This window comes from Cucurbita maxima, unplaced genomic scaffold (genome assembly GCF_002738345.1).
Source record: "Cucurbita maxima cultivar Rimu unplaced genomic scaffold, Cmax_1.0 Cma_Scf00010, whole genome shotgun sequence".
NCBI lineage: Eukaryota > Viridiplantae > Streptophyta > Magnoliopsida > Cucurbitales > Cucurbitaceae > Cucurbita > Cucurbita maxima.
This window is the reverse complement of record NW_019272026.1, coordinates 5,467,461-5,490,375: the sequence shown is the minus strand read 5'-3', so window position 1 is coordinate 5,490,375 and position 22,915 is coordinate 5,467,461. Positions and strand designations below refer to the sequence as shown.

The 22,915-nt window shown below is 38.6% G+C and overlaps 5 protein-coding genes and 1 pseudogene across 6 annotated transcripts; 4 read left to right on the top strand and 2 right to left on the bottom strand.

Annotated features, from left to right (window-relative positions):
* Positions 1-2,620, bottom strand: LOC111484819 (transcription factor bHLH47-like). 2 transcript variants are annotated; one of them, XM_023131428.1, is made up of 5 exons: positions 2,322-2,620; positions 1,950-2,033; positions 1,611-1,741; positions 1,339-1,466; positions 1-1,251 (listed from the first exon to the last, which is right to left on the bottom strand). In XM_023131428.1, the coding sequence occupies exons 2-5, from the start codon at positions 2,015-2,017 to the stop codon at positions 784-786; spliced, it is 795 nt and encodes a 264-aa protein (XP_022987196.1). In that variant the 5' UTR covers positions 2,018-2,033; positions 2,322-2,620; the 3' UTR covers positions 1-783. The 2 variants fall into 2 exon arrangements, with proteins under 2 accessions (XP_022987196.1, XP_022987197.1); XM_023131429.1 differs by having other exon boundaries at positions 1,611-1,729; positions 2,322-2,617.
* A 2,040-nt stretch (positions 2,621-4,660) lies between these two features.
* On the bottom strand, positions 4,661-6,500 carry LOC111484815 (transcription factor TCP14-like). The gene has a single exon (XM_023131424.1). The coding sequence runs from the start codon at positions 6,085-6,087 to the stop codon at positions 4,888-4,890; it is 1,200 nt and encodes a 399-aa protein (XP_022987192.1). The 5' UTR covers positions 6,088-6,500; the 3' UTR covers positions 4,661-4,887.
* Positions 6,501-11,854: 5,354 nt separating this feature from the next.
* LOC111484827 (60S ribosomal protein L34-like) lies at positions 11,855-13,955 on the top strand. Its single transcript, XM_023131438.1, has 4 exons — positions 11,855-12,017; positions 12,109-12,188; positions 13,459-13,568; positions 13,668-13,955. The coding sequence occupies exons 1-4, from the start codon at positions 11,939-11,941 to the stop codon at positions 13,759-13,761; spliced, it is 363 nt and encodes a 120-aa protein (XP_022987206.1). The 5' UTR covers positions 11,855-11,938; the 3' UTR covers positions 13,762-13,955.
* Positions 13,956-16,414: 2,459 nt separating this feature from the next.
* Positions 16,415-17,313, top strand: LOC111484829 (mini zinc finger protein 3-like). Its single transcript, XM_023131439.1, has one exon. It carries the CDS (start codon positions 16,772-16,774, stop codon positions 17,057-17,059), a length of 288 nt encoding a protein of 95 aa, XP_022987207.1. The 5' UTR covers positions 16,415-16,771; the 3' UTR covers positions 17,060-17,313.
* A 752-nt stretch (positions 17,314-18,065) lies between these two features.
* On the top strand, positions 18,066-18,155 carry LOC111485895 (annotated as a pseudogene).
* Positions 18,156-19,879: 1,724 nt separating this feature from the next.
* On the top strand, positions 19,880-22,463 carry LOC111484822 (protein EMBRYO DEFECTIVE 514-like). The gene is made up of 2 exons (XM_023131433.1): positions 19,880-20,332; positions 21,905-22,463. The coding sequence occupies exons 1-2, from the start codon at positions 19,940-19,942 to the stop codon at positions 22,241-22,243; spliced, it is 732 nt and encodes a 243-aa protein (XP_022987201.1). The 5' UTR covers positions 19,880-19,939; the 3' UTR covers positions 22,244-22,463.
* Positions 22,464-22,915: the final 452 nt, after the last annotated feature.

The window sequence follows — 22,915 nt, the reverse complement described above, 5'->3', positions numbered from 1 at the left end:
TTATCATACAAATAGATATACTAATTACCTTCTAAGGTCGATGGTTTAATCTCTTATCCATGGTAGAACTATATAAAATATTACAATTCAATAAACATTTTGGTGGTGGCAATGATCTTCAAAAAAAAACATACTTAAATGTTATTATTACAAATAAACCACTTTACAGATGAAATAACTTCAAAAAAACATGACTGAATCTCGATATTTGAATACTTGAGAAGCTAAGAACTGTTCTTCGTTTGGTCCTTTGGGAGCGGTGAAAGCAAAGGGTCCATCAAGTAAAAGTTTCCACATAGTGACAAGGGAGGTAAAGTAAGCCTTCTCGAACTCATAATATTGCCTTTTTTTTGTCTCAGATTCCCAAAAAGCTTGTGGTTTGAGCTTGACTGGGAAAATTCCAAGAGCTCCGAACAAAGTGAAACTGGTGGTCAGCCTCGTATTCCCCGAGATAACGTAAGATCTCAGCAATTTTGTTCACATCATCCCAATATCTTCTTTTATTTCATAACTTACCAGCTTTGGTACAGATAACTTGTTTCAGGGTCAAAAACTAAAGATTCTAAAGTATGCCATTCGATCTAAGGATGGCTTTGGTTCTTTGACGCTATGTGGGAGAAAGCCAGAAACCAGACCATGTTTCGAACTTTGTTCGAATCTAACATCCTACTAATAGACAGTTCCTAAAACACAGGTGAATCCATTGGTCACTCTAAACTTATACCAAAAATCATCTACTGAGGGCACCTGAGTTATAGACACACAAGAGGTCACTACAAAAAATCAGCTCTCACTTCTGTCAGAACCTCTTTCTCCCATATCTGCAATGCTCTTGCAACCAATGCCTAAAACCTCTTTACCTGCTTCGTTTGTTTGTGACAATTTGAGAAGTCCAGCAGGCCACGAGTCGGCTGGCATTGGATATCTGGGATGTGGTTTGCTTACATGTGAGGTAGGCATTGTTGGGGCATGAGCTGCATCCGTTGCTGGATAAGATGGGAGATCTGGCCGCACCGGGATGATAAAAACGGCATGTGTTTGCTGTACTGTGGGTTCCATAACAGGCAATCCAAGGCATTGCCCTGAGAAATTTGATATTGTTGTTTCTTGTTCCAGAAATTCTGCAGGTGGGGGAATATTTAAGTCTGGTTTAGAACGTACAGCTCTTGATTGTAACTCACTTTGCAGTTTCTCAATCTGAGATGCTAAATCAGATGTCTCTTCTCGCAGCTCATTCTTCTCAATGTTGACCTGTGCAATAATTCATGCAATTTATCATCATGTAGGTAAAGAAACCAAGCCAACTAGTTAGATATGAGTTCCTTTTAAGAGCCTTACATATCGGGATTCAGATAATAACGATGTCTGCTCCTTTCTGAGGCACTCAATCTGAGCAAACAAGTCTTTGAGCAGTCGACTTGCTTCACATAATATAGCTGCCTTTCCATTGTTCGGTTCTGTCAGCTCTGCAGATCATCATTCCAAGCATGAGAAAAGTTGACAATGTGTCGCAATAGGTGTACACCTTAAAAAGACACTTGCCCCAAAGGGTAAAAACTAAATGAATCAGTAAAGCAATATCATCATAAATTGACAGAAACGGAGATTACCAAGTGCATTTGCGAGGTCAAGGAAGAGATCATTTAAATGCTCGCGCTTCAACTTCTCCCTCTCAGCCTTGTGAATTTTCTTAGGAACTTTCACCTTATTTTTCTTACCAGGACAATTCCTACATAAAGAGCTTGTTCAAAGTTTAACCTCAATACTGCTAAATGATTTAGTTTGAAACATTATTGCCAAATGAACTCCATCTTTTTGTTCTATATTGTTATGATCAACTACTAATTCGCTGCTTTAAACGATTGATACAACGATAGAAGCAGTATAATTTGAAACATTAAGAACATCGACAATGTAAAATATTCCAATCAAGAATCATCAAGAGTTACCTAGATATCGAAGGCACAACTGGACCATCAGTTTCGACAACCGGCTGTGAAGGAACTTCAGAAACCATGATCTACTACAGACTTCTGCAATTATAATACTCGCCATGAATATATCTCAACAATCGAAGCAAACAGCTTGAAGCCGGAAACACGTTCCAATTTCCAAATGAACAATGTAAAACTTAAGGCCCGATCAAACAAATCCTTTTCGACATACAAGATCACATGAATGGACATGGAAAATCCACATTCGACATAAAAGAAGAGGCGAATTAACAAGAAAATTATAGGAAAAAAAAAATCATACGCAATAAGAGAGGTAGGAGGAAAAGAAAAATTCATGAGAATCATTGGAGAAACAGTAGACAATACCTAGGATCCAAAGAAGCAGGCGATGTTTGGAACAGGGGAATTGAGAGAGGGAGAGGGAGAAAGGGGAGAAACTGGTAGATTATGAAAGAACGAAATAGAAGAAAATGGTGGGAAATTAGGGCTGGCACACCCTGATCTCAACTGGGCGTGTGGCGGGGAGGTTTTAGACCATGGAGAGCACGTGGCCGGCGACTTACCGGTAGCATGGTCGACACGCTCCCATTTTGTCGCTTCCTCTCCATCTCAATTTTCATGCACCTCTGTTTGCTTGCCTGGCCTATGACTTGGCCTTCTTCAATGCTTCATTCACACCTCACCTACTTCATTTAACCTAATCTTTTACTCCAACACATCTAAACATCCCATATTTGAACCCAATCACCAAGCTACACTCACGTTACCATAAATACTAAATACACCCTAATCAATTCTCCGCTTTATTTCGTTACATATTCTCTCGTTAATCTCACGGTTTTAAAACATGTCTATTAGGGAAAGGTCTTCACACTCTACGGAATGTTTCATTCCTCTTTTCGTTACATACGTGAGACCTGGCAATCCACCCCTTAAGGGTCCAATGTCCTCTTAATTTGTTATTTATTTAACGTGTCTACTAGAAATAGATTTTCACATCTTAAGAAATATTTCACGCTCACATTTTATGCAGTTGGAATTTATAAATATACACGTATGGGTTGACTAAACTAGACTCGAGGTATTATATGTACATGATGTTTAAACAAAAGTAGTAGAAAGATATAATTTTGGAGTTGGTATAAATGGTTAAAATAAAAGATGAAACCCAACGTGTGGCGTACACGAGGATGAAGAGAAATGCATTAAGGCGCATACAAAAGAAACAACAGAGCGACCATCGAGGAGCGTGCCACCCACACATGCGCAGCAGCTCAAACGCCCATGAACTCATCTCCCCGTCACGCTTAACGGGGCCTTTTCATTCAAGGTTCCTTATTCTCTTCTAACTAATCCAGCTTTCATAGCTTTAGTCTCCCACTCCGGCACTCTGGCGTAGAATAATTGGCTTTGATATCATTAGATATTATTCTCTCTAAATTTTTATTTTTGGACTTTTTTTTAAAATTTAAAAATATGTAAATAGTAATGTTTTGTTTTGCTCTCAAATCAATGTTTGACTGCTATACATGGGTTCGAAGTCTTAACAATTCTTAACTTGTAGGCAGCTACAACAACAGAAAAATAAAGATTCAACTCATCTTACATCTTGACTTCGTTCGGCCCAAAGAGGAGGGTGCCTTGAACAATTATGGGTTATTTTTTTCGTATTGATTTTGGGTTTGGGACCATATGAACACACATATGCATGTGCCTCATATGTTGGATGGAGACCTATCTAATTTATCCTGACAATTCTATTCCAACACTTAATTTAATTTTCGAAAGGTTATTGTCACGCTCTTCATTACATCACCAAAAATATTTAAGTCCTTGTATGGTCTATTTTGATCAACCCCTCAAATGCCTTCCTCCTTCGACACCTGCCCTAATACAAACAACTTTATTTAATTTATATTTTAAATAACATTCAAATTAGCAATAAATAAGAAAAATGTTAAGGATTTTGTAGGTATAATATTGGCGGCTTTTTTCCCTAAAAGTAGAGAGAGAGAGAGGGAAAATCTTGGGTTCTGACGCAAAAACAAGCCGACAAATATTACGTGGACATAATATAATTAATTAATTAATTAAAAAAAAAACATAATTAGTAGAGAGAGTAAATTAAAAAAATGGCTTTAGGCTGTAGCTCTGCAGATTCCATTTTCTTTTTTGCTCCCGGCCCTACGGAAACCAGACTCAATCATGTGTAAAAGAAAAGGAGTGGGGCCCACACAGAAATGAACGGTACAGATAAATGATCCGGTGGGACCCATCCAGAAGGTGACACCAAATTTTCTAATTTCCTAATTTCCACCTCAGCAGCTTCGAATTAAAAACCGAAATATAAATTAAAAAAAAAAGAAAAAGAAGAGAGAATGATCCACCTGCTTGTCAGTGACATTGTACATTGGTTAAGGCAAAGAGCATGCAGTGGGAGCCACCCACCTGAGCCAACACCTGGAACTCATAAGAACAGGGCCCCACACACCCCTTTTTTGCTTACTTATATTAATCTCCATAATTAACATAACCTTAATCCATTCATTCTCACTGTTTCATTCCTAATCTATTTCTAAATCTCTAATTATCGTGCAAATTAATCAAATCTTACAATAAATAACAATAGGAGTGATTAATTAATATAATAAACTCAAATGGGCGTTTTTTTTTATACTCTCTCTATTTCATTCCTCAAACCCTTCAAAAAAAACCTCCAATATTTATTAATCACACCAAAAAAAAATTAATTTCGCCCAAAAAAAGAAAAAAAACAAGGAAACAAAGAAACTCGATTTTTTTTCTCTTTTTTTTATTATTATTATCTTATTTTTCTCTCAATGGAAAATCAAACCTCACGTGTGTTTCAACACATCAAACGACCACACATGTGGGTGAAGCGCCAATCGACCGTTTCCGTTTCCGTTTCCGTTTATGAGTGGTGGCTGGTTGAATCATGTCGATCATCTCCACCGCCGCCGTGATGTGAGTGCGATCCACTTCCCTGCTGTTCCATGATGCCGGTGGTGGAAACCGAGCGATACGGATTGAGGCCTGCGAGTATATTCAAGTGTCCCTCACTGGAACTATTATTCCCTCCGCCGGCGCCGGAACCAAATTGCTGACCTGGAACTAGCGCGACTGGGGCTGGGAAGTTCATGAAATGTAACCCACTAGACATCGTCCCTCTGTACAACCCGCTGTTATTAACCGATGGAAACGTCCATATGGGATCACCCCCCATCACTTGGTTATTTGTATTTGTAAGCATCCAAAAATTCGCCGGAACCTGACCTCCTCCGTGGCTCGCTGGAATCGACCCTGCACTTGACTGTAGCAGATACCCTCCCATTTGATGCTGCGACGATGACGACGACAACTCCTGCTCCGTGGACGGTCTTCTCTTCCGCCCTATGCTGATTTCCTCCGCGGCATCGGAGAGGTCTAATGAAGAGGTAGTGTTGTCTCTGAGTTCAGGTTTGGCTTGGAGTAGAGAGTTACCGATGTTGGAGGACTGGAAATTGAGGAGAGCGGTGGAGGAGGATTCCGATGAGAGGCCGAATCCTGGGAAGAGGGTTCGGCGTGGTTGATGCAGGGAGAAATTAGGGTTGTAATAGGAGGATGACCGAAGCTGCGAAGGGACGGACATGGTGGAGCCGGAGCTACGTAATGAGATATTGAGGGATGTGAAGTTAGCCGGGATGGTACCAGTTCCGGTGGCGGCAATCACGGCAGGCTCCGCTTGCTGGAGGAGCCACTCGATGGTTTCGCCGTCGGACTTGTGACCCAATTCTCGGGTGAGTTGAAATACCCTAGCTGCACATAGGGCTGGCATTCGGATGCGTCGACCACGACCGTCGACTTTCGTGTGACGGTCTTTCGTGGAGGTTCTTTTCGCTGGTGGCTTCTTGGAAGAAGGCTCAGCGACGGAGGTGGTGGTGGCGGTGGCGGTGGCGGTGGTGGTGGTGGGGTCGGGAGAGATGGCGAGAGAAGGGTAAGGAGAAGTGGAGCAAGAGGCAGCGTCGTCGTCTTTTTTCTCGAGCAATTGAAATGGGAAGGTGGGACGGTGGTGGTTGTTGTGGTGGTGGTGGTGGTGGTGGTGATGGTGGTGGAGCTCATCACCTCCTTCCATGATCGCATGAAGAAGAATGAAAAAAGAGAGGGTGAGTGGCTATGGTTTTGAGAAAAGGGAAGAAAAACAGAAAGAAGGAAGTGTGAAGGAGGGGGTTAATGAAATGAATGGTGGGTGTGTGTGAATTTGGGGACACATCTAGAGGGAAGAGGAAGAAGATAAGGGCATAATAAGGGAGGGGAAGAAGGCGCAGAAGGGGAAAGTTTTAAGCAACAAAGATGATAATGAGAGGGAATTATATGGAGGGGGAGGTTTAAAAAGCAGACATTTTTTTCTTTCTTTTTTCTTTTTTTAAATAATTGAAAACCCTTTTATGATGACACAACAAATTATACAGGGAAGAGATGGAATTAGGGGGCGGAGGAGGGAGGAGCGAAGGGCTTTTTATTGTGGTTGGACAGCCCCTTTGGTTCAGACTCCACGTGAGGTGCTTTCTTTTTATCATTCAATCCAGAAGGACAAGGGTGGGCTATGTCCTGGACCCTCCCCTCCCAACTCAAAAAACTAAACTTCCTTCTCCTCCCCCATCCCCTCCCCTCCCATTCAACTCATCCTTTCCTTTCTTCCATCTCCGTCCAAACATTATTTAAAATGGTGTGAAAATAGACGTATTTTAAAGAGACAATGTCGTCTAACAATGGACATGAGTTGATACAGCAGATCGTGGGTTACCCCACCATCCTTTTTTCTTTTCTTTAGTTAGAGTAGGGACTGTGTTAGTGTTAGGGGTTTTTTTTTTTGTTCTTGTTTTTGTGAATCACTGCTCAAAAGTGGGGAAGCTGCTGATATCATGAATTTATTAGCAGCTTCTTTTGACCATGAGAAAGTGGTAATATAGAGCTAAATTACAAGTAATTGTGGTTTGATTTGTTTTAACCCAATAGAGATGAAAAGAAAAACCCACCAGGATTTGAAAAGGCAAGCTGTTTATATTGATTTTTAAAGTGAAAGTATTTGGATGATCTAGCAGCAATGAATGGCAATGAACAACATAAAGTCCTTTTTGCTCTCCACCATCCTCTTTTATTTTTCTCTTTTTTTTCCCCAAAAGAAAGGAGCAAAAGTGTCTCTCATCTCTTGCACAGTAAAAATGATAAATACAATCCAATTTGCAGAGAGAAAATAAAAATGGTAAAAACACTTGGGGTATGCACCAAATAAATGATCTAGTTTACATGTTACTGAATTGCCAACATTTAAGGACCTTGAATGGGCGCCACAACATGGCTCTCTTTCACACTCCAAATCAGAATCACCCACTTAGCTGTGTGTGTAGTTTGTGCTTTTTTAATTATGAATGGTAATAAATATATAGGTCTCAGAAGGGTTTCATGGATTTGAATTTGGTTTTTTAGGGCTTTATTAGGGGTGGTCTGGTCTGATAAAAACATGGAGTCTATTCAAGCATGTGACTGCATCTAATGGGTGGCAGTGTACTGTGAAATAATTTTCATTTTAAAGAGAGGAAAAAAAAAAAAAAAAAAAAAAAAAAAAAAAAAAAAAAAAAAAAAAAAGAAAGAAAGAAAGAGGAAATGGGGCCTATTAGGGGAAGAAATGTGGACCAGAAATGAGAGAATGCTGCCCTTTCTGAGACCACATGCGCTTGCCACTTATGTATGGCATTGAAGGAGACAGCTTACCCTCTAATTTGGCTAAGATCTTAGTGATTATCAACCCAGTTTGTAGTACTCATCATCCACTGCCCATTGCATAACCAAACCAACATTGCCTGCCCTTTCAACCACTATCACTCTTCAAACCTTCTGTTGTTTATATTAATTGCTTCAAACCCATCAAGCTTTACCTTTCTTCTTCAACTCTCCATTTTCATATTTTCCTGTTTCTAGTCATTGCCACAATCATTCATTTCTGTTTCTCTCTATATATAGCATCCTTCATCTCTCTTTGTTTCAATGTCTCCAACCTTTTTCTCATCCTCTACTTCAAACTAAATTAAAACCCCCCTCTCTCTTCTCTCTAGTAGCTTTTGTCCACGTGTCGTCGTCAGTCACATGGTTTTAACACGCGTATGTTAGGGAGAGGAGAGGTTTCAATATTCTTATAAGAAATGCTTCGTTCCCTCTCTCTAACCGGGAGCGCAACGTTCTCATTGGCGTCTGACTCTAATATCATTTGTAACAGCTCAAACCCAGTACTAGTAGATATTGTCTGCTTTGGCCCATTACATATGGCCGTCAGCCTCACGGTTTCTGTTAGGGAAAAGTTTCCGTACTCTTATAAGAAATGCTTAGCTCTTCTCGCACACTCACTCAAAGCGTGAGTATCTAAATCTAAATGGTTTTTTTTTGGTTAAACGAATATATACTTTAAGGTCCAAAAGAAGAATTTGTGAAGAGTTTAGTTTGCAGAAAAGTATGAAAGATGTGTTGTTAAGGTTAAGAAATGTGGAGTTTTTGGTTTTTTTGAGGTTGCAGCTTTAATAGTGAATGGGGGCAGTAAAAGTAAGGCAATAGAGGAGAGATGGGGCCAAACCCCACGATTTCTGGCCTCACTCTAAACCCTTTTCTGACATCAAACCAACAACACTATGCTTCAAAACTTTGCTTCTGATGCCACTTAGCAGCAGCAGCATGTCCAGGTCAACTCAAACCAGCTCAACCAGTCCAATAACTCCCATTCTCCGCCCTCCCCCATCTCCCCTATTCATCTTCCCCTTACCCAATCTACCATTTTTACCCTCCACTTATAGCACATTTTAACTCAGCTGTAGAACTATGCATGGTTATGAATTCTCTCAACAGACTCATCCCCATCTCATTGCACACTCACATGCCACTGCTATTGCTTTAAAGATGGTCCAACGTCGTTTTCGACACAAGATACCATCTAACAAATCCCGTGAGGGAAGTCATTAATGGAGGAATGACTTTCCTATTTTATCTATCTATCTATAGATATCTCGACAGCTCGAATCAAATTCGTTAGGATAAAAAATTTATAAATTTAGATTTGAAATGACGGTCAAACGAAACGAAACGGAGGGCTAAAAAGAAAAAAGACGGAATTTTTTTAGCGTGGATAATATAATGGAAGAAAAGGGAAACAAAATGATAGCTGTATTTGCAGTTGATTCCAATGGCATTGCATTGCTGGGTGGGATGTGGACTGTTACAACCACAACAACATGTTATTATTTGAGACAGTTGGAATCTTTGCCTCCAAACACAGAATTTAGTGTCTTGAGCTTGACATGACAACACATTATTTTTCTACGTAAACATCAAATATCTCTAACTTAATTATGTTTATTTGGTTCTTTTTTTTTACTTTAATTTCACGGATATAATAATAAATAAGTAAATCAGAAATAATGAGGAGGAAAATTATTATTTTTTTTAATTTTAATTTTTAATTTTTTTTTTTTTTTTTTTGGTGAGGTAGAAGATAAAGTAGTTGCAATCCTGAGATGTAGCTTTCACTGTTACCAATGGGGAAAAGTCAGTGTCCCTCCTTTTTCTTTTTTTTTTTTTATTTGTTTATTTATTTTTGCATGTCGTGCAAGTTGGAGCAGAGAAAATAAAAAATCTTATCCAAACAAGGCATTGTTGAGTCAACCAATGGCATCGCTCCAAGTAAGCAGGATCCAACAATTTAACAACATCTAATCTATCTCTTTCAAGTTTGGATTTTTATAACCCCAAAACCAAACGTCCAACCAAACCACACCTTCACTAACCTCAACCTCAACCCCCCAACAAACCTTGATTAAGTTACAAATTTGAGAATTCAACCACAAGGGTTGTAATCGTTCAAGCCTACTGTTAGTAAATATTCTTCGTTTTGACCCATTTCGTATTATCATCAACCTTACGATTTTAAAACGTGTTTACTGTGGAGAGATTTGCACATCCTTACTCCTCTTCAACTGATGTGGAATCTCACCATCTATCCCTTTAGGGCTCATTGTCCTCGTAACTCTGATACTATTCGTAACAACCCAAATTCATCTAGCAAATATTGTCCGTTTTGGACTATTATATATTGTCGTCAGCTTCACGGTTTTAAAATGCGTCTACAAGGGAGAAGTTTTTACACCGGTATAAGAGAATGTTTTATTATTTACTCGAGTTTTATGAAGGATTAGTTTGTTAAGTCGTTTATGGGTTGGTGAGTAAGATTTGTTGTGAAGGGAACCTAGATTCTCAATATCTTATCTGGGATTCCAATATACAAATTTGGTGGGTGTTGTGTCCAAAGATTTTGGTTAGAGAATGAAAAGGAAAAGAAAGAAAGGCTGAGTTTTGTAGCCCATATCCTTGTTGTTTTTGAGTAAGATAAAGGAATGACACAAAGGCAGCTTTTTTTTGGTGTTTGGGTTTGAAAGAGAATGGGAATTAGTGATGAGATGGAGTAGTGGAACGTGAATCCCAAAAAGAACACACCACAAATAAACCACACACGTTTGCCCTTAATCAATCAATCAATCAATCAACTCAAACACAAACTCAAAGGCAAAGGAGGGTGAAGAGAGTTGATTAGCTTAGTTAATTAAGTAAGCAGTATACGCCATGGATGCTTGTGAGTAGTGAAATGAAGAGGGATGGGGCGTGCGTGGCGTGGGTGTAAAGAGGAAGGCATATATCAAAATACGAGTTTTGTGTCTGCGTCATTTGATTGATTGAGCTTAGTTTTATTTGGAGCGATGTTGGATATACTGAGGGCCCTCCTAGCATATCATCCCTGCCCCTCTCCTAACTCCAACACTCCAACACTCCAAACCTCCAAACCTACAAACCTCCAAACCTCCAAACCTGCCCACTGCTAGTAGCTACCTGCTTTATTACAGGCCTTGTTGCCTTCAGGGGCCAGCCTGCACATCCGAACTTAACGTCATCTCCACTCGCATATGTTTCATCACCTGCTTCTCTCACACCCACAACAATAACATATTCTTAATACCCCAACTCAACTCCAACGCCAGTAAATATTGTCTTTTTTGGACTTTTTCTCTCAAGCTTCTCCTCCTGATTTTAAAATAGAGGTTAATGAGAGGTTTCTATATCATTAAAAGAATGTTTCATTCCCCTCTCTAATCGATATGGAATCTCACACGTATTCTCTTCTACTATACAAACAAAAACAAAGTAACCTAGTTTGGTTGTCTCGAAACTCGGAAAGAAAAACCTCATTTGATTTCATTGAGGGCTAATTGATAGGAGCAACAAACCTACTCACCTAGCAATGGTACAATATTGTCCACTTTGGACATAAATTGTCATGACTTTATTTTTTGCTTTCCAAATAGTTTTATATTAATAGAGAAAGTATTTTTTACTATATATACCTGTGATCTTCCCTTTGATCGGGCTCACTTAGAATTCAAACAACCTTCACTCTTCAATGCTAAAAAATAAGATATTTGAACTTTTTATTTGTTAATCAACCGTATATGTTTTATGTCCATTGAACTATACTTAAGTTGTTGATAACCGTATACATTTTTTATATTAAAAAAAGAAATAAATATGTCACTTTCCAAAAATAACAACAAATATTTGGAGTTAATGATATATTTCCGATTTTCGACATTCACACCGGAACGGGTAGTTAACCCGAGCGAATTCATTGGGATAGTGGGCCAATCTTCGGCCCAGCCCAATTAAACCAGTAGATACGAACCAATTGAAAAAGAAAAATAAAATTGATTTTTTTTAATGGACAGGATTAAATCTTAATCGTCGACGAGAACACGTACGAACCGTTAGATCTAGGGCATCGGGGTCGTCTTGGTGTTTTTATCTCTTTCTCCCAAGTTTAGTAAAATCTCTGCAGCAGCCTCCTTTACCAGGACAGGACACCCAGAGGGAGGAAGAGAGGAAAATCGTCCAAGATGGTTCAGCGTCTTACATACCGCAAGCGCCATAGCTATGCTACCAGGTCTAACCAGCACCGTGTCGTCAAAACCCCAGGTAACTTTCTGATACGACTCCATTCTATGTCTCTGTATCGTTGCGCATTTAATGTTCTTGCTCTTATCATCTTGTATTCTTCTGTTTGAAGGCGGGAAGCTTGTGTACCAGACCACCAAGAAAAGAGCTAGTGGACCGAAATGCCCAGTCACCGGCAAAAGGATTCAGGGAGTATGTCTTCGATCACTGTTCTCTGTCCATTTTTATCCCTTATTCGTAGTTATTTCACAAATAACGTATCTTATTGATGTACTCGTTCATTCTCCCTTTTGACTTTCTGGATATTTTGATTGTTACTGGCTGTTTCATGATGGCCATGTTATCACCTTGTAGATTAGATCTTTGCTGTAAATCCCTATGAGACTTATTTAGTAGCCAAGTATAGAGGAAATAAGAACTGACGCAGATAGCCTTTTTTAGTCGCGTGCCGCATTTTTGGTACATTAGAGAAAAGTTTTGGTCTTTCGATACTGAAAGTTTATCCATGTGCCTAAATTTCGGTTCTTTGTGATCATTGGGCGTTTCAGCCACCTTTCAATTCCTCCCTTAATGAATTTTTCTCATGAGTAATGGGAAGTGGTCTAGTCCCCACAAATGCTTTTTCCTTGGTCGTTGGACACCAAAATCTTCCCTGCTGAGACTCTACCAGTTTCTAGATTTTACAAGGAGCCTAGCCTTTTGCCTCAGTTCAAATTTAGTTTTTTTACGCCCTTGGAAATAAAATAACTACGTTTCTGGCTGCGCTCTAATGAGTGGAAGTTTAATGATTCGTGGTATTTTTTACGGCGTGATCGTTCTAATGAGTGGAAGTTTCATGAGTAATCAATATGTTGGCATCGAGCACGATCAATGATATACTATACAGTCCAAAATCTACCTCATAAACAAAATACAGTTCTATACTTACCTTTTATTGTCGGATGGACCCTTTACTGCCTTCAACTTGATTCAGAAAGGTTTACTCTTCATTGTTTTAAACTGCATCTTAATGACGCTCCTGCAAAATATCCTTTCATTTATTTTATATTCCTATTGCAACGACAACTAAATTTTGTTTTGCAAAACTTATGAATAATCTTTCGATTACAAATTTAAAATCCTTGCATTTTCATTGCCTAATTGTTTGTGTCCTTTCTATCGCTCGAGCATGTCTATCTTTACTTCATCCATTGTATGTACATTGGCAGGTGCATGCATGTTAATTTGTGCTTCATTACATGCATTCTTTGTATATTGGTAGATACATGCATATGCATTTGTTATTCATATGTTTGAATCTTATATGTACGTTGCTGGTTGTTTTTTGGATTTAATGACAGACTTCTAAGTTTAAATTTGGTCAATAAAAGTGGGTATTTGGTTTTTTTGTTTATAATATGGTGAAAAATTCTGAATTTATATGGCTGACTTAGGTAATCCGTGTTAATGTGCGATCATGCAGATTCCTCACTTAAGGCCAGCTGAGTATAAGAGGTCTAGACTAGCTAGGAACAGGAGGACTGTGAATCGTGCCTATGGTGGCGTTTTATCCGGCGGGGCTGTCAGAGAGAGGTTTGCATCCCATTTTTTCTCATCACTCAATATTTCATCCATTTGATTGTTTTTACGACAAGGCGTTTTCCTAATCTTTCTTTGTTTTGCTGGGGATAGGATCATTCGTGCCTTTTTGGTGGAAGAGCAAAAGATTGTGAAGAAGGTATTGAAGATCCAGAAGGCGAAGGAAAAGCTTGCATCAAAGAGCTAAATTAGTTGTGTTGGTGGTTTAGAAAATTGAACAAATTTTGACTTTCTGGGACTTGATGCTGAAGTTGATCGATTATTATTTAAAGTTGGTTTTGGGAGGAACCAGATTTTAGCTCCGGAGTTCAGTTCTTCTATAATATGTTTGCATTTTATACTAGTTCTTTTAATAACCTTTCTTCAACCAAGTTCTTATAATCCAGGGAGTTATGACTGTTTTGTACATGAGCGTAGAGGGCTCGACTATCTACCCCCGACATTCAAGTTAGTAGAGTTTGAAGTAAAGTAGGTGTGTAAGGTGTACTCTTCGAGAGTAATTCCGCTCTCTTTTTATGGAAGGAGTGGGTAAAAAATTACCTTATCTTAAACATCGACGTAAATCTTGTTACATCGTGTCTCTTGAGTGTGGTATTGAGTCACGTCAGGTCAAAGATGACTTCAATGTCTTCAATTCCTTGCCACGCTAACAAACAAGCTGTCAATTTAGGTTTATAATAAATGTGTGAGTTAATTACAATAATTAATTTTGAATTAAAACTAATTATTAGGAAAGCTACACAATTGCGTTCTCTCCCCGCATCTTAAACTAATCAATTACAATTTAATTTCGTACGCCTTAAATCTATTTTATTCCCGCACCCCTTATTGGGCCTAATACCGGGCCGAAGATGGGCCGAATCTGTTCATGGTTGTACTGTTTTACCAGAATTTCAGGCCCGGTCCATAATGCTTACTCGAATTACAATCCTCGTCAGAAGGCAATGCCACGTGGGGCTTGGATACAAAAATTCCTTAGAGACTTTTAGCAAGTGGGCAGGCAAGAATCAAATCAGTTGTTAATTCGGTCATTTGGATATAGGAGTATGCACACGTGGCAGGAACATAGCCAGGTAGGTCTACTTTCTTCTCTACTATAGGGTGTGAGAGATGACGTGCTAAAAGTACCCAATATCCAATTGGGGCATTTCCCATTTCCCATTTCCCATTTCCCAAAAAGAAGAAAAAAAAAAAAAGCGACATTTCACTTAACCCGCATGACTTTGGATATATCTACTCGGACCTATCATTTTTTTCCGATTCGTTAAATGAGGCCAGAAATGAGATTATATTAGCCGTCCAACTATCTGCTTCACCGTATTAATATAAATATATTTTATATTGGATGGTTGTGGAAGGTAGTAGTGGAGGAATTCGGTTAAGAATAAAGTAGTGGGGAAAGGGGAAGGGAAAGGGACATGAGTATGGGCCCTAAAAATGAGGAAGGAAATAAGATGGGGGTGGGTGTATGGTCCTCTCAATGATGAGAAGGAAAAGAGAGATTGAGATGTAATGAGTAAAGGGGAGGGGACAATGGGCCCAACAAGGAGAGAGGCCCAAGTTGTCGGATAGCAAAAGCGGTCGCTGTAGCTGAAGGAAGACAGAGTTGTAAGTGCTGGCATTTGGATTTATTGATGGGTCCATTGGGCTTTTCCTTTTATAACCAACCATAAGATGCTGTTTGTCTACTCCAACACACATACAAATACACCACGCTCGTCTACCAATATTGAGCATAGTTCATCAAATTCTATCTTAAACCCGAATAAAATAAAATTGTTTGAAGAATAATAATACTTTTTTTTTAGGGGGGAATATTGGGTGTCGTTGTATGTTTCGAAGACTAAAGAATAATGGAAGGAGAAAGTTGGTAGAAACAAACAAAATGATATGCATGACAAAGATTGAAGCCTTCTTAAGGGCTCTCTTCTCTTCTGCAATGAATGATTGAACGAATGAGCAGGAAGAAGAGTGGATTGATTGCCTTTAAAAACCGAAGCATGTAAAACCTTAAACACGGTCCTTGATTCTTGGAGATTGTTATGTAATATGTTATAGAGATTCAAGTGATGATCATCGGTAAGGAAGAATGAACGAGCTCAAATCTGTTCAACACCAAAAGAAAAAAGCATAATAAAATGGACAACCATGTGTTTTTGTCTCCCTTTACTTGCATAACATGTCAAATTATAAGTACACAAACAAACTCTCACCTTCTCTTCACTGTTCTCTCTTTTTGTCCATTTCCTTTGGGTCTTTATTAGTTTTTTCTTACAAGTTTTGAATGAAAATGGTAGCAATTTCATCTTGAATTCCATACATACAAAAGAAAAATTACAACTTTGATGAAGACCCGTCATTATTTTGGCATATTAGAACGTGGGGTAGTTTCAATTTTGTCACTGTGAGATCCCATGTCGATTGGGAAGAAAGTCCAAGGAAGATAATATTTGCTAGAAGTGAGTTTGGGCGTCGCCATCGCCATAATTAAGGAGGAGGTGTAAAGGCATATCTAATTGATGTTGAAATATGTTAATGTTATTTGGGATGATTTGATGCAAAAGGGAAGGAAGAGGGGTTGAAGTTTTAATTATTGGAATCTTAGGTAGTGTGATGGAGATGATAATGGAGCATTGCAGGCTGGCTTTTGAGCGTCATTCGGACCCCTTTTGTTACTCAAAAATAGCATCCCCCAGCTCATCTTTGGGCTACACATCTATCCTCTATTCTTAATTATTACCGCTTAATTATAATGTTAGGCCTAAAAGACACCTCAGTTTGATCTCTTTTATTGAAATTAAAGTGAACATAATGATGCCTCTTCTATGTTCATTCCCTCCTTCCTTTGACTCTCAACCAGTGGATGATGCATTATTTGAATCAATAAAACACCTCTACACCCACAGAATGTAAACCAAACCAAACCAATTGTGTCAAGAACAAGAAAAACTAGGGTTCTATTGTGTAGGAGTGTCAATCTAATTTGGTGAAGGGTCAATCTAATTTTCCATATTAGATTGCCTCTCTGCCCACTAAGCTAACCCTTTTATAAATAATTCTCTTAGGGTTAGGGTTATATTAGGCAGTTGCTTCAAAAAAAAAAAGAAGAAGGCTTCTTTAGGTTTGGGTAAGGATTTGATCAATACCCAAATTCAGCAAAGATTGGTGGGTTTAGAGCTCCGTGGGATTCAAAAGCCATGAAGAAAAGGGTGGTGGTGGTGAAGAAATCCGATGGGTCTGGGGGGCGAGGAAACCGGTCTGGTTCGGGCTCGGTCGTGCGCTACGCCGAGTGCCAGAAGAATCACGCGGCGAAGCTTGGTGGGTTTGCAGTGGACGGTTGCCGTGAGTTCATGGCCAGAGGCGAGGAGGGGACTGAGGAGGCTCTCAGCTGCGCTGCTTGTGGCTGCCACCGGAATTTTCATAGAAGAGATGTGGATGCTGAAGTTGTTTTCGAGTATTCTCCTCCAAACTCCGACCATCATTGATCGAATCGAATGGATCATCATCATCATCATCATCAATCTTCGAATTGACTAAAAGGGTTGGCTCTTATAAATAAAATTTCTGTGTTGTTGTTTTGAATTTTAGTTTGCATTTTCATGTAAATCTAATCAGTAACAAACTTGGATTATTGGGTTTTCCTGATCAATTCTCTAAGAGCATAACATAAAATTGGGTATGAAATTTGATATTGTTGTTCGTAGTTCGAGTCATAATTTAAGTTTGATATTGTTCATTATTTTCTGGGAAACCAAACAAGTTAAGACATGATTGAATGGTGCTGTAAATGATCAAAACCCCACTAATAGTTCCATCATGTCTAAGATCACTGTTCTCAAAATTCAATCAACTCATTAATATCTATTATCTTTATTTGATTTTCCTCCACCAAAACATTACATTTCATACGTCTAATCATATTTTCCCCCAAACTTTACAACCAAACTCCTTGTAATACACAAATTATTTTGTTTGTTTGTTAGACGCAAAATTAATCGAATCATAAAATTTTCAAAATTTGGAAAGAAAGATGATAATAGTATACAACTACGAGGTCGAACGATACGAAATTCGTGTGTAAAGTTTGACATCAATTTTGGGGGATTTTTTTAAAAGGGAATAGGGAGGATGAATAATTGAAGGTGGGCGTCTTATGAGCCGCCAGTGGCACATCATTTTGTTGAAGAAAACAGCACGTGGGTTATTTATAGTTAGTAATTCGGCTTTGGGCTCCCCTCCTAATGTAAATCCAAATACAATCCCTGAATATTAGGAACCTGTTTGGGGCCGGGCCACATCTCTAGCCCACCTCGTTTCAATCCACACAGACAATAAACCCTAAAAATCCTCTCCTGGTCTGCCTTCCTATTATTTTCTTTTTCTAACTTCATTTTTACTTCTTTCATAACCGAGAAGATTAGAGAGTTTGAAAACGGAACTCAATTTCCCTCGGGTGTGCTAATCAGAGTTTTCTACACCCTTGTAATAAATGTTTGGTTTCTTTCTCTCACAATCAAATTGGAACGATGCAAAGAAGATTAGCATTGTCCATGCACAAATCGAGAAATGGTCCAAATTTTTTGTCCAAACGAGACGTTGAGCTATTATAAATAGTATCAGAGTCAACATTAAGACTAGCTGGTGTGCCATGACAACGTTGAACCCCTGAGCCCGGTGAATTGTGAGATCCTATATTGATTGGGAAGGAGAACGAAACATTTGTTATAAGGAGAAGGAAAAACAGGGGAAGAAACCAAAAACAAAAATAGTGAAGGGGTGCTCTCTCTACTTGAATATGAAGGGATGAAGATGGTTGAAAACTATACAATAAAGCTTTAAACAAACCCAAGAGAGAAAATTGTAAATATTATATGGAAATTGAACCAACCCAGCTTCCTCCTCCATGGTAGCTAACACCTAGCATCTGTTGTGAATGGGGTCGGATCCTTTCTTGACTCTTCTTTTGTTGGATTGGTTGGGGTCGAAGTTCATGGCGGGAGAGGGAGCCACGTTCATGTTCTTCATGTTCAACCTTTTCACAGAATCATCAGCCTTGTGGGCGTCGATATCAGGGGATTTGAAGGCCACCCATTTGAGAGCAACGTCAATGGTGGCGAGCCCAGATGCGGTTTGAGGCTGGAGAGTGAAGACAAAACCAGCAAGAACAAACACAAAGAACAAAACTTTCCTGCTAAACAAGAAACCCATTGTGTTTGTGTGGGACATTCCCTTCCCTGTGGGAGTTGATGTTTTTATTATGGGGTTTGCGGGGTATGAGATTGGGAAAAAAGAGGTAAAAACAAAGGAAAGGAAAGGAAAGGAAAGGAAAGGAAGAGATTGAGCAATAAAAAGGGGTGTTTTAGAAGACTCTGTCCAAGTTTGAACAAAAAGACATGGGGGAAGGGCATACTCAGGAAGCCAAGTATCTTTTTGGAAGTGTTGTTATTGCATCCTCTGCTGTTTTTATGCATTGTATAAACTTAAGCAAGGATGTTCCAATGCAAAAAGATGGGAGTCGTCCTGGTTTGGTGTGCAAAATGGAGTTCCTTTATGCTTTTGGTACCCAATTCCAATTCCAATTCCAATTCCATTGAGAACTCAAAAGCTAAACTACACATTGCATTACATTAGTGTTGAATATGGATATGGATATGGATATGGGTGTTGTTGCCTCTTCCCTCGCTTATCAATGAACACCACCACCGTCTTTTCCCAAAAACACAAATTTGTTCTAAAACAAACAAGCCGACACCAAAACAGAGAGAGGGAACGGGATTGAGACATACATGCCTTGGTCTAAAATATGATCCCAACACTTTTTTTTTTTTTTATATAACTATAATTGAGAAAAGAAATAAGTTATGAGGGTTCACATTACCCGATAATCAATTCAGATGTTGGAGTTTGTCTGAAAGCCTTTTAGTGCAGGCAGGAGCAAACTACTCAATCGACTAAGGCCATTGCAGGCAGAAACTAACCCGATAATTAATTCAGATGTTGAATTTATTTGAAAGTCTTTTATGTTGCTCTAAAACATTTTTGGGTTGAGTTGAGTTGTTTTATTCGATTCAAAATAAAAGGTTTTTTTTTTTTTTCAAATTAATTTGATAGAAGTTTGCCATCCATTTATTTTGTTAAACTCAGAAAAAAACTAAATCATATTTATTTCAATATTTTAAACCTTTAAATAAAAATCTCTTTGACTTGATTTCCTAATTCTAAAAGGAAAAAAAATCCAAAAAATAATAAAAATTAAACGGCCCTTCCATTTAAAGAAGAATGGAAGAATATAAAATCTTGTATTTTATTTTCTTAGGGTTTTTACTTTGAAGTTTAGAAGTTTCAGAGTACACTTGCAAGTTACAATGGCAGAAGAAACAATCCCTCAACCGGCTGACAACAATCAGGAGGTAACCAACGCCGAAGACATGGAATTGGAGAATACAGAGCCCGGAGCAGAACCGAAAGGATCAAATGATGAAGCAAATGAGGCTTCAAAAATAACTAATGGCGATGCAAATTCGAAGCGGGAGAGGGAGGAAGAAAGCGCCGATGGAAGCGTCGAAGAGGCGAAAAAGCAGAAGATGGAGAAGTCAGTTGAAGAGGGAAGGGTTGAGAAGGCGCAAGGAGACGGGAAGGGAGAGGAGGAGCCCGGTCCTGTGACTATAGGCCCTAAGAGCTTTCGATCGTCCAGGGAATTGTTTGATCACTTCTATAAGTTCCTCCACCACTGGCCTGCCTACTTGAACGTGAACCAGGTTTCATATTATGGACTTCTTTTTAATTTGCTATCGTCCTCTGTTTTGCTAATTCAAAGGTTAAGTTGAGAATGATGCTTATGAAATTTTATGTTAGTTTTAGAACGCAGAGCTGGAACTTGATTGAAATATTTTCTTTTTCCCCAATGTTGCTGTTATGATTTATCATCGTCATTATTTTATTTTGTGAAAGTTACATCTTTCTGAAGGGAAAACGAATTGCAAAAGGAGGTGTAGATTTAGGTATCTTGATCCTCATGAATGGTGAACAATTTTAGCAGGACTTTTTGTTTTAGTCGCTTGTTTGAGAAACTGCTATAATTGTGTACATAATAGAATCAGAGAGGTGACATTCTTCAATATTCTCATGAGATTAATGATGGTTGGTATCAGTTCTGCTCAAAATCCATTTACAGATTTAGATGTTAACACAATCAATCAAAGAATTCCACCATGGATGAATAAAATTTATTTCTATCTGTGAATCTACTCTCTTGATCTTATTTGCTCATTGAAGAATTTCTTTTAGTTGCTTTTTTTTTTTTTTTTTTTTTTTTTTTTTTTTTTTTTTTTTTTTTTTTTTTTTGCATTGTTTTGCTGTTATTCTTTATGATTCCCTTCTTATTCTTGATTGATTTTAGTGGAAGAAACGGATTCTTTCTGGCATATCCTGTGATGTAGCAAATTATTGAGCATGTACTTATATGGTATAATTTTTCAGTCCAAAAGGGGAAGTAATAATTAGTGTTTAGAAATCCATGTATTCATGGCCGGTACAGGCTGTGGTCGCATCGTTATGAAAAAAGTCCTTAAATTGAAAGGCAGTTGGGTGTTATTATTTGTATTCCGTAACAAATATTAGTACTACTAAAGTCTACTTTTAGCATTTAGTATAACAGCCATATTGTCCTCCTTAGGCTTTCCCTCAAGGTTTTTATAGCGTCTATGCTAGAGAGAGGTTTCTACACCCTTATAAGTAAGGAATCCTTTGTTCCTCTTTCTAACCGATGTGGAATCTCACAATCCCACCTCCCTTAGAGCCCAGCGTCCTTGTTGGCACACCATCCGGTATCTGTCTTTGATACCATTTGTAACAGCCCAAGCCCATCACTACAAATATTGTCCTCTTTGGATTTTCTCTTTTGGGCTTTCCTTTTAAGTTTTAAAACGTGTCTGCTAGGAAGAGATTTCTACACTCTTATAAAGAATGCTTCGTTTTTGCTTCCCAACTGATGTGGGACCTCATATTTAGCCTACTTTACTGTAACTTAAATGGTTAAACATTAATAATATCTTTTGTAGGTTTGTATTCTTGTTCTATGTTTGAATAGTAATATTTAAAAGAAAAAGAGTGTATTTCTTTAGGGCCCCAGTATTTTCTTTGTCGGTCATGTTTTTCGTTTAGTCAACAGCCATCCTAAGGTGAAAAATTCTACTAATTTTATCCCCCTAAAGTCATCTAAAACATCTAACACGATGAATAATAAATTGAATCATGGTAAAACTATTTGCATATTGTGGAGGCATTGATTCTGTTGATGATCCAATATTTGATATTGGTTTGTGTGGCAGTACGAGAAGATGATGTTGCTGGATTTGCTGAAGAAGGGGCATGCAGAACCAGAGAAAAAGATAGGGTGTGGTATTCATTCTTTCCAAATTCGAAACCATCCTATGTGGAAAAACAAGTGCTTCTTCCTCATTCGGGAGGACGAGTCTGTTGATGACTTCAGCTTCAGAAAGTGTGTGGATCATATCCTTCCCCTTCCTGAAAACCTCAAAGGTAGATCTGATGCAAACAAGGCATTTGGCGGTGGCAAGCACCGCGGTGGCGGTGGCGGTGGCGGTAGCGGTGGAGGACGAGGTGGGGGTGGTGGTGGCCGTGGAAGAGGAGGTAGGTGGAGAAACTGATGTTTTTGCTAACTTCTTTCAGTTTCACCACAATTGGACCCAGTCGTCTTCCTGCGAAGAATTCCCCAGAAAATCCCAACCAATGTCGCCCTTGGCAGTGAGTTCGAGGAATAATTTGTTTAAATGCTTTCTCTTGAATATTATCTAAGATTCTTTATTAATTTTGTAGTTGAATAGTGGTTCCTTTGATTCTTTAATTTAATGTTATTTTTCTTCTGTTGGAGAGATTCAAATTCTAATTTCTTGGTCGAGAATATATGTATGTCTAAACCAGTTTTCCATTTTCCATACTCATATTGTGACAGGCCAAGTCTATTGCTAGTAGATATTGTCTTTGTTTGGATGCTCACGGACTTCCCTTCTAAGTTAGGTTTTAAAATGTTTAAAATGTTGGACTTTCCTTTTTAGGCTTTCCTTCAAGTTTTTAAAACACATTGGCTAGAGAAAAATCTTTAAATAAGGCGGTGTTCTACTCCAGAATTCTTTGTCCTCTACTCCAGAATTCTTTGTCCTCCTCTCTAACAAAACGCAGGAATGTGTTATCTCAAACTCAACATTATTTTAGTACAAATATTTAATGAAATCGGGGAATTGGGGTTCATAAATCCAAATAACTAAGCAACAGTTTGAAGAAATAAAGCGTAATTAAAGTTGTTATGTAACTGATCCTCA

Excerpts from the sequence above, each read along its gene's own strand:
- LOC111484829 (XM_023131439.1), top strand. The coding sequence starts at position 16,772 with ATGAAGAAAAGGGTGGTGGTGGTGAAGAAATCCGATGGGTCTGGGGGG.
- LOC111484822 (XM_023131433.1), top strand. The coding sequence starts at position 19,940 with ATGGCAGAAGAAACAATCCCTCAACCGGCTGACAACAATCAGGAGGTA. Across the intron at positions 20,333-21,904 it reads CCTACTTGAACGTGAACCAG|TACGAGAAGATGATGTTGCT; the intron begins GTTTCATATTAT and ends TTTGTGTGGCAG.
- LOC111484827 (XM_023131438.1), top strand. The coding sequence starts at position 11,939 with ATGGTTCAGCGTCTTACATACCGCAAGCGCCATAGCTATGCTACCAGG. Across the intron at positions 12,018-12,108 it reads CCGTGTCGTCAAAACCCCAG|GCGGGAAGCTTGTGTACCAG; the intron begins GTAACTTTCTGA and ends TTCTGTTTGAAG. Across the intron at positions 12,189-13,458 it reads CCGGCAAAAGGATTCAGGGA|ATTCCTCACTTAAGGCCAGC; the intron begins GTATGTCTTCGA and ends GCGATCATGCAG.
- LOC111484815 (XM_023131424.1), bottom strand. The coding sequence starts at position 6,087 with ATGGAAGGAGGTGATGAGCTCCACCACCATCACCACCACCACCACCAC.
- LOC111484819 (XM_023131428.1), bottom strand. The coding sequence starts at position 2,017 with ATGGTTTCTGAAGTTCCTTCACAGCCGGTTGTCGAAACTGATGGTCCA. Across the intron at positions 1,467-1,610 it reads TGACCTCGCAAATGCACTTG|AGCTGACAGAACCGAACAAT; the intron begins GTAATCTCCGTT and ends GATGATCTGCAG. Across the intron at positions 1,252-1,338 it reads TATTATCTGAATCCCGATAT|GTCAACATTGAGAAGAATGA; the intron begins GTAAGGCTCTTA and ends ATTATTGCACAG.